The sequence below is a fragment of the Rhinichthys klamathensis genome, unplaced genomic scaffold, assembly GCF_029890125.1.
Source record: "Rhinichthys klamathensis goyatoka isolate OS25496 unplaced genomic scaffold, OSU_Roscu_1.1 h1tg000275l_1, whole genome shotgun sequence".
Classification (NCBI taxonomy): domain Eukaryota; kingdom Metazoa; phylum Chordata; class Actinopteri; order Cypriniformes; family Leuciscidae; genus Rhinichthys; species Rhinichthys klamathensis.
Window position 1 is genome coordinate 2352577 of NW_026606794.1, and position 10432 is coordinate 2363008.

Sequence of the window (10432 nt, forward strand, 5' to 3'; positions counted from 1 at the left end):
CACAGCGCCCACGGAAAGACTGATTCGATTAAATAGGAGAATTGGTTGTGATCAATTGACAGTTTGCTGTCACCAACCAAAAACGTGTAAAATTAAACATTAGTCCTAGAATGTTTGTTTGCTTGTGAACGGAAACGTTTTTGGGAAATAAAAAAGCCTATAGACATATAGTTTCAAAAAGTAAAAATTTACACCCTAAATGAATAGTCTAACATTTAAATAGGCTACCGCTACATGAAAAAAAAAATGTAAACGTCAATTTTTAAAGACAAATCAGTTTATTCAAAGCTTCAAACTTTGGCTTCCAGTGGCTCACGGAACCATTAAACACTCATATTGCGGATTTTCTTATAATCATGACCTCATAGGTTTTTCACAGCAACACACATTTTGAGGTCTGCAACATTTGCTATAGGCCTAAGCCAACTAACACTGTACAGGTATAGGCCTAGGCTAAGTAAGCCACTGTAAAGTTTTCATTCCTGAATAATTGGTTTCGTGTTTATAGTCTATTTGGGGAAAATTAAGATTTATTTGAAGGCAATGTTCTTATCAGAATATCGACAATAAATGAACAAAAAATAATCAACATGATCATGAATAGCCGATAATAGGGCCTATGTATGTGGGCCCTTAATCGTTACTAATGCAACGTTAGTTAATTCGACAGACATCTCGACAAATGTGTTCCATAATACAAGTTACTAGTAAAATATTTGATTTAATCTACCACCAGGGGGTGCTCAATTTACAACAATGACGTTAGAGTCCAAAAAGAATGCATTCGCTGATAATGCTCCTGGCTCTGATGGGTATGGCCTCGAGAACTTCTGCATTCAGAAAGTATACAATGTATAGTTCCCATGGGCCACTTTTGGGTAAGTCAGTCAAGCACTAAGACACGTTGTGGGTATTTACATGCATCTGTATCAATATCTTGGTAACACTTTACAATAAGGTTCATTAGTAAGTAAACATTAGTTAATGGATTAACATGAACTAACAATGAGCAATACATTTGTTACAGTAGCCTATTTATTATTTTTTGTTAATGTTAGTTAATAAAAATACAGCTGTTCATTGTTTGTCAATGTTAGTTTACAGTGCATTAACTAATGTTAACAAATACAACCTTTGATTTTAATAATTTATTCGTAAATGAATTAAAAATGTATATTAAATTAATATTAACTAAGATTAATAAATGCTGAAGAAGTATTGTTCATTCTTAGTTCATGTTAAAGTTAATGTTAACTAATGAACCGTATTGTAAAATGTTACCAACATCTTTATTTATTTTGGTATCAAGATTTCATCCCTGAAAATTGGACCTATTCACTCTATAAGCGATCTAGGGTGAAATCAGGTTTTTTGGGACACTTTCCCCAGTCATCTCAATGGCAAAAAGTGTCCCAATCACCCTGAATTCACCCCAGTGCTGAATGCTGCTTGTCCAATGAAATATGCTTCTTTTATGACAAGTTTTTTTTTCTCTGCATCTCAAGAAGAAAATCACATGGATTGATAACAATAATTAAAACTGCAAAAAGAGAATAGTAACCACTTTTATTAACATATTTACACATGAGAAGATTTGCGTTATACCAAAGACTTAGCCTAAAGGAACTGGTTATACTCAGAACAAGCTAAGTGCACCAGGTCAAACGGATGTGGCAGAGAGGAGGAAGGGTGTGGAAACGTGCAGGAAAGAGGGTTTTTAACAATTTAACAATACTAATAGCAAAACTTTCTAAGCAATATATCTAAGCACATGTGTCATGTTATTTTATAGAAAAGTAACAAAATTTCAAAATTAAACACATGCTAAATTATCATGCACTTACAAGTACTTACAAATAGTAACATTTAAAAATACAACAAAAACACCACTGCTGCATTAGTACCTTACAACTAAAAGGCTATCAATCGTTAACAAAATGTAGAAACTTTACACATATGTAAATGTGGATATAATGCTCTAATCTAACTGTCTTAGAACATGTTCACTGTAAATAATTATCCTAATTTGACAATCATGTTTGATTTGAAATAACACATTACAAAGGCTTCCCAGTGAGAGTCCTTTTTGAAAACAAAACGAGTGGTTCCACATTAGTGGCTAAATGAGTCATTTACTTTCTCATAAATGCATATGTGAGAAAAAATAATGCCCTCTAATTACTTTACAGAACACTCATTTTTGCACACAGTGTGCATGCAGACAGCAACTCACCCAGATGGGTGAAAAGACTTGTGGCTTCCTTTTCTCTTTTCTTTTTTTGAGTCATCATGATATGCGAGTGATCTATCACTTATCTTTTCTTCCTATTAGCTATGATAGCGGTCATGTAAACTGTCACTAAGCAATAAGCATGAGACCTGCATGAACGTTTTTTATTTTATTTTCAGAGTTGAGTTAGGTGGCGCTTACGTTGTGAGCGGAGCACGTGAACGGTTGTTTCCGTCCGAGCTGTGACTGTTCATTTGCCATATTTTGCGTACAGCCTTAACATCCATTTTTCTTCGAAACGTCTCTGTTGTGAAGTAGTACGCCAGGGGGTCCAGCATTGCATTCAGGCAAGCTATCATGAGGCTGTACCGGTAAGCTGTTAACAGTGATGGCCTAGTCGGGGAAGGCTTATAGACATTAAGTAGCACAAGCATAACGTGATACGGCAGAAAACAGACCAGAAAGATCGCCAAGTTAGTTATTATCATCCTTTTAATCCTTCCGCTGTCTACTAGGTCACTGGTCTGAACAGCCGTGCTTTTGCTTATAGCCCGGACGAGCCCCCATGAGCTGAGAATCATAACGGTTAGTGGGATCCCAAACCCAACAATCAGCGTGGAAATGAGAGCACCTGTTTGAGTGGCATAGCTAGGAAAATTTCCAAAACACGTGCTGCTGTTGGTTTGCTCCTTTGCTCCCTGTCCCTTTTGGAAATAGATAGGAAAGCTCGTTCCGATAGTTAGCATCCAGATTCCCAGACACACGCACCATGCTTTCTTGCGGCCCTCACGGACGTGAGAAGACAACGGGAAGCAGACTGCTATGCAACGGTCAAAGCTAATGCACATGAGGAGGAAGATGCTGCCATACATGTTACTTAGCAGTATGAGACCGGTAAACTCACAGAATTTCTGGTCCGGATCCCCCAAACCCCCGTGGTAATAGATCCTCACTGGAAGCGTACAAACCATAAGAATATCAGCAAAGGCTAGGTGAATCATGTACACGGTGGTGTGCGACTGTGATTTAGAGTTGCGGAAAAAAATGACAAGTGCGGTGAGGTTGAGGGTCAGTCCAAATATGAAGACCACTGAATATACAGTAACAAAAACCACATTATGCTGGCGTTGTGTTGAATTCAGACATGTATAATTTGACATTGCTGATTTTAGGATTTACCTCCTTGACTAGTCTTTATCCTGTAATCCTGTAAGAAACAAAGGGTTGTGTAATGAAATGTTACAACAGGCTTATCAATCTCAAAGGAAACTTGTACCAAGATGGGATCTCACTTTTTATTTACATGCATGCAGAAGTTCTTCAAAGTATTGCAAGCATACAGTAGCTTGCGTCAGTAGGAAACTTTAAAAAAGGGTCAGAGAGTAAACCTTTCCTCCAACTCAAAGCATTTTAAAAACCAAGTGACATGAATTTGTATTTTAAAGGTCAAGTGACATGAACATCTCATAAAGTGTACAACGTGCATCTTAGATCTTGCCAGAATTCTGTACAAGGGTTATGTGAGATAAAGAATAAAAATGAAAAACTCTTTTGGTACATTTTATGCTGTTTGTAAGGTAGGTACATCCCTTGTTTTTACCGTGGAACAAAAGATGGGTTAACAAAATGTCAAAGTTGTCAAATTCAGTTGCAGTTTTCTTAGTTTATTTAAATATATGTATAGTCTAATACTTGCACACTAAATTAAAATAATACCTTTAAACTAACATGTCTTCATTTTATATATATATATATATATATATATATATATATATATATATATATATATATATATATATATATATATATATAAAGTTTCCGGACACATTTTCTCAGTCTATTATTCAATATGCCATATGCAAACAATGTTTCATATACATGCACAAGTTATTAAAAGTCAAGCCTGCCCATGTAGACAAGCCATGTAGAGAAGTCAAATGCCACTAATACACCTTTAAATATCTTTCAAATGTTTACTTTACATTTACAATATTTCAGATGTCAACAAAAATAAAACATTTCTCATTCACAGGCATTATATTGGACACATTTGATGTGAATAAATGGTTCCTTAAAACAGGTATTACATAAAACTGTCAAAGATTCCTTATTTGAAAAATGAAAACATGTGGAAAATGATTACGTAGATGTTGTAATTACACTCACTTTTTTGTTATGTCGAAGAGAGTTTCTTCGGCTGGTAGTTGGTACTGATTCAAGACGGTTCTTATGTTGCAGTCTCATCGAGGGCCTTTACTTCAGGAAATGAGTTTGCGGTGAGTGCCTGTCATTTCTGTCTTCTTTTTAAAGGGGTAATATAATGCCATTTTTGTTCAAGTTAATATGAATGTTTAGGGTCTAAATGAAAACTTTGTAATATACTTTTATTAAAAATTATCATTAGTATTTTAAGAAAACACTAATTTTACCTCATCAAAAACAGCTCTGTTTTCAGCACGCCGTTTCAGCGCATATGCCTTTAAAGGTGCTATATGTATTTTTTAGCAGCCTCTATCGGTGATGTTTCAGATTGCAACCCATTTTTACAAGAGTGCTCGTGGCGTGCTCTTGCGCGTGCTCGAAGACAAGAGCGAGCACTCATGGTACCGGCCACACTGAGACTTTCAACACACTGGAGAAAGCATCACACAACATGCTGGAAACTCATGTAAACTCCCACTGCAACGTTACAATAATAGTTTCCTATCAAGGCTATGGAACTTCGACATTACAGATGTTGTATATGGAACTCCTCTCATCCTTCACTTCCGCTGAAATCTTATAGGCTAACGCAAGCAGAGCTGGGCAATTGACGCAAAATATGCAAATACTGAAACCCGTAGTATTAATGCAAGTGCAGCGTCAATTCCCTTCAGAATCTCTCTCTTCACGCTCAAATCGTGTGCTAGAAAGCTGATACTCCACTAACAATTCTAGGATTACTCGCCGTCGTTGAAGGTGCGCCAGAGATACTTACACGGTCTCCAGCATCCGATGGCGACTGTTTGCAACCTGTGCTCGGGCCCCACCGTGCCCGCCGACATGCACCTGTTTTGTGTCGCGTGCATGGGGCTGGCCCATGCTGAGTCAGCCCTCAGGGATGGAGGGTCCTGCGACCTCTGCGCGGACATGTCCCTCCGAGCTCTCAAGGCCAGGCGGGAGGAAGCTCGCGCAGCAGCGGGGATTGGGCCTGCTGCCGCCACCGAGCCGCTGGCAGGCCCCCCCAACCGCGGAGTCGAGGTTCGACCCCCGGTGAGTTTCCCCGACCCCACCTTTCAACCCCCTCGCGAGGTCGCTGACTTCGTGTCCTTCGGGGCGAGTGAGGAGAACGACTCCATATTCCTGTCTGCCTCCGAGAACGACTGGGGTGCGGAGCAGGCCGCTCCACTGGCGGCCACGGAGCAAGAGACCCCGGCGGATACGTGGTTCCTCCAATCGAGCCGCCGTCAGGCCGCTTAGAAAAGAGGAACACCGTTTTTTCCTGATGTGCATGAGCACGTGGTGAAGTCGTGGGCGGCCCCGCAATCGGCGCGCAACCTCAATTCCACCCAGGCCATGTTTGCCTCAGTCAGCGCCCCGCCCAGGACCGGATGCCCGTAGAGGCCGAAGCGGCCAGTGGCAGGGAGCAAGAGGACGGCTCAGAGGAGCCCGTGCAGAAAACCCACCGCGTCCCCTGCGAGGCCAAAGCAATCGTCCTGACCTCTCGGGCAAGAGGAGAAGAGAGCGCCAGGTTGGCCCCGCGTCCAAGCGACTCGCTCTAGAGCACGTTCTGCGAGCGACACGTGCAGTTGTGTCGTGAATGTTGTAAATGTTGTTTCTTGTTCAATAAAGCCAGCTACTACTTCACAAACAGAGCTTTTTTCTCCTCTTGCACCACACACTGTGTTACCCGCCCTGCCCTCGAGCAGCGCAGAGTCACGGTCAATAACTATAAAGGCACCTCGTGGGGAACGCGAGGTGTCTATTCCCAGCCCTCACATAGCGGCGATGACCGCAGATTTAGATCGGCCCACACTCAGTCGTTTTCAGGCAGCGTGGGAAGCTATTCCGGGCATTTCGCCGTGGGTGTTGAATGTAATTCGGCGCGGGTACGCACTTCAGTTCAAACGCAGACCACCCCGCTTTCGCAGCGTAATTCAGTCATTAACTTTGCCCCAAAGCGCTCATGTGCTGAGGCAGGAAGTGTGCAGCTTGCTCGAGAAGAAGGCGATAGAACCGGTTCCCCCGAGCGAGCGGGAGAGCGGGTTCTACAGCCGCTACTTTGTAGTGCCGAAGAAGGGAGGGGGTCTCCGCCCTATACTGGATCTGAGACCCGTCAACAGAGCGCTTCACAAGCGTGCCTTCAGGATGACAACTCTGAAGCAAATCCTGGCGCAGATTCGCCCCGGGGATTGGTTCGCTTCAGTGGATTTAAAGGATGCTTACTTTCATATCCAGATAGTAAAGCATCACAGGCAATTCCTGAGGTTTGCGTTCGAGAATTCGGTGTACCAATATACAGTGCTTCCGTTTGGGCTAGCCCTCGCTCCCCGAACGTTTTCGAAATGCGTAGACGCGGCACTTTCACCCCTCAGATCGAGCGGGATGCGCGTCTTGAACTATCTGGACAACTGGCTGGTTCTCGCGCAGTCGAAAGAAATGCTGGTCAGCCATGTGGAAGCCCTCCTTCGACACTTGGAGATGCTCGGTTGAACGTCCAGAAAAGTGTGCTCACACCGAGTCAGACTTCCACATTCCTGGGAGTATGCTTGGATTCGGTGAGAATGAGAGCGCGCCTCTCCCCCGAGCGAGCGGAGGCTCTGAGTTCTTCTCTCGGTCTCTTCAGACCTGGCAGGCTCGTCCCCCTAAAAGAGTTTCAGAGGCTATTGGGACGGATGGCAGCGGCTTCTTCAGTGTGTCATCTGGGGCTGCTGCATATGAGACCGCTTCAACACTGGCTAAAAGCGCGCGTCCCCCCGAGTGCGTGGTACTCCGGCCACAAGAGCATTATGGTCACCCGCGGATGCGCCCGCAACCCTGGCCCCGTGGAGGAACCCAGATATCTTCAGCTCAGGTGTCCCTATGGGTATAGTGACGCGGCGCGTGGAGGTCCTGACAGACGCTTCGTCCACCGGATGGGGAGCGGTCTGCTTGGGCAAGCCCGCCACGGGTCGGTGGTCAGAGAAGCAGATGGAGTGGCACATAAATCGCTTGGAACTAAAAGCGGTCTCTCTAGCTCTCAAAGCCTTCCGACTCGGCATTGCAGAGTGTTGTTCCGGTCTCGGCAGAGTGTTGATTCGGACCGACAACACTTCCGTGGTCTCGTACATAAATCGTCAAGGCGGTGTACATTCCAGAGCCCTTTTCAAGCAGGTGGAATCCCTTCTGCTGTGCGCGGACCGTTTTTTTCTCTTGGTGAGAGCGGCTCACATCCCCGGTGTTCTAAATCGCGGGGCGGACATGCTCTCGAGGAGCGGGATTCCTCAAGGGGAATGGAGGCTTCACCCTGGGACGGTTCAGCTGATATGGAAACGTTTCGGCAGGGCGGAGGTCGACCTCTTTGCGACGAGCGAGAACGCGCATTGTCAAATGTTCTTCTCGCTGTCCCGTTCCCCCCGGGAGGTGGACGCGCTAACTGCGCGATGGCCGAAAGTCTGTCTCTATGTTTTTCCTCCGGTGAAAATTTTGCCCATGGTGTTGTGCAAAATTAGGGAGGAGAAGGCGGAGGTGACTCTGGTAGCCCCGAACTGGCCGAATCAGCCTTGGTTCGCGGATTTGGTAGAGTTACTGGCAGGGCAGGCATGGGAGATTCCGCTCAGGAAGGACCTGCTGTCTCAGGCAAGCGGAACGATCTGGCATCACAGCCCCGGACTGTGGAGCCTCCACGTGTGGCCGCTGCAGGGTCGCTGAGCGGGCGGGATGCGCTGCACTCGCGAGTTTTGAATACCATCGCGGAAGCGCGAGCCCCGTCCACTAGGCGCCTGTATGCTCTGAAGTGGGGTGTTTTCTCTAGATGGTGTCAGGATGGCGGTATGGACCCAGCGAACTGTTCTGTGTCGGTTATTCTACGCTTCCTTCAGCACAGGATGGATGAAGGGAGCCTACCATCCACTCTGAAGGTATATGTGGCCGCTATTGCCGCAGTTCACCCCCCTGTTGACGGACAGTCTATCGGCAGACATGCGTCGGTGACACGGTTCCTCAGGGGAGCTAGGAGATTATGCCCTGCACGGCCGCCTTCGGTGCCGCTGTGGGATTTAGCTTTGGTCTTGGAGGCAGAGCGCTCCGGGAATACATTTCTCGCTCGGCCGCTTTTCGACAATCGGACCAGCTGTTTCTGTGTTTTGGTGGGTGCAACAAGGGACGGGGGGTCTCTAAACAGAGGCTTGCTCACTGGATCGTGGACACTATTGTTTTGGCTTATGATTGCCTGGGGCAGGAATGCCCCTTTAACGTCAAGGCTCACTCGACTAGGGCGGTAGCCTCCTTGTGGGCCTGGACTAAGGGTATGTCTATTCAGGATTTATGTCTTGCGGCTGGCTGGTCTTCTCAGAACACGTTTGCCAGGTTTTACAAGTTGGATTTGCCCTCTGTAGCGTCGCGAGTGCTTTCGGTGAGTTGATTGTATACACAGCATTGAGGGAGCTGCTCTGCGCTTTGCTCATGAGTTGTTCTGTGTGCTTTTGTGTGTTTCTACTGTTGTCATCGCTATGCGTTGGCCTTCTCTTACTGTTGTTGTTGCCTTGTTGTTCGACAGTGCAAACTTTCCCCGGTTATACTGCTCGGGATATGTAAATTCTGGCAGTGTTTTGAAAGCTTGTGATAGGTCCCTTTGGGCCTATCAGAGGTTAGAGGTTCGCTATTGGCCAATCTCAGCCTATCAGAGGCTTGCATACTGGGGGGGCGGTCTTGGTATTGGGTCTGTTGTCAGTGGTTTGTTTTCGCTGCCACGGCGGGATTCTATACAGTTCCCATATATGACATCCGTAATGTCGAAGTTCCGTAGCCTTGATAGGGAACGTCTCCGGTTACTTACATAACCTCGGTTCTCTGAAAGGCAAGGAACGAGACATTACGCTCGCCACCGTGTTCGCTATTGATTTTAGCGTTTTTGTTCGATTCTGAAGGGAATTGACGCTGCACTTGCATCAATACTGCTACGGGTTTCAGTATTTGCATATTTTGCGTCAATTGGCCAGCTCTGCTGGCGTTAGCCTATAAGATTTCAGCGGAAGTGAAGGATGAGAGGAGTTCCATATACGACATCAGTAATGTCTCGTTCCTTGCCTTTCAGGGAACCGAGGTTACGTAAGTAACCGGAGACGGCTACTTTTATCAGCTTGACGTTGAACTAATGCTCCATGCTCGTACCATGATAACGTTACATTGACTGCATTTAGCCGGCATGTGGTGTTAGCATAAGGCATTTCACTAACTATTCGTGTATCTTTCACAATCAGGCAGCAATGTCAACATAGATGAATGTATAATATGATAACGAAAACGGTTAGTGACAAGACTGAACAATTTCAGTATAACAGTAAGATCGTAGGAAGTAACATTACTGTACTGAACGTGTCTTGAAATGTGTTATAAACAATATGATAGCAGTGGGATGAGTGACGTTAGACAGTAGATCTAGCACATAAAATAAAAGTTACATCCTAAAGTGCTTCGACTGAACAACTGTTTGTAACCTGTACTACATTGTTTATCTTTTATGTGTAACTTATTGTTGTCTGCACTATGACGCTTTATCTTGGCCAGGTCGCCGTTTTTAATGAGAATGAGTCCTCTATGTGCCTACCTGGTTAAATAAAGGTTAAATAAAAAAATAAAATAAAAAAAGCACCTACTTTTTGTTATCCTTATATATCATGTATGTTGTAGTTTACCTTGCTATTTCATTACAGTTTACCGATTTATTTCAGCATATCTGAAAACTTGTAATTTATCACAATAAAAATAGCGGAGGTCTCTCCATAATTCAAACGCTCTGCCGATGTTGATCCGTGTTTTCGTCCTAAGTCGATCCGATTCACGTTTGGCCTGACGAGCTTCAGCAGATAAATTTTTGTTTTGTTTTTTATGTTTATGTGGAGTTTGTGTTGGAGTCTGTGTTGTGCTGGAGGCAGGTCGTTTTTTGGTGTTATCAGACTCCATGTCGTTAGCTGTAGTGCAGTCGCATAGAAAAGGAGAGAGGCTCGGGAGCGCGCATGCACG

At 44.7% G+C, this 10432-nt stretch overlaps 1 protein-coding gene across 1 annotated transcript; it reads right to left on the reverse strand.

Moving 5' to 3' along the window:
* Positions 1-2411: 2411 nt before the first annotated feature.
* Positions 2412-4531, reverse strand: LOC130102613 (lysophosphatidic acid receptor 6). The gene is made up of 2 exons (XM_056268572.1): positions 4397-4531; positions 2412-3429 (listed from the first exon to the last, which is right to left on the reverse strand). The coding sequence occupies exon 2, from the start codon at positions 3388-3390 to the stop codon at positions 2428-2430; it is 963 nt and encodes a 320-aa protein (XP_056124547.1). The 5' UTR covers positions 3391-3429; positions 4397-4531; the 3' UTR covers positions 2412-2427.
* Between the last annotated feature and the right edge of the window lie 5901 nt (positions 4532-10432).

Excerpts from the sequence above, each read along its gene's own strand:
- LOC130102613 (XM_056268572.1), bottom strand. The coding sequence starts at position 3,390 with ATGTCAAATTATACATGTCTGAATTCAACACAACGCCAGCATAATGTG.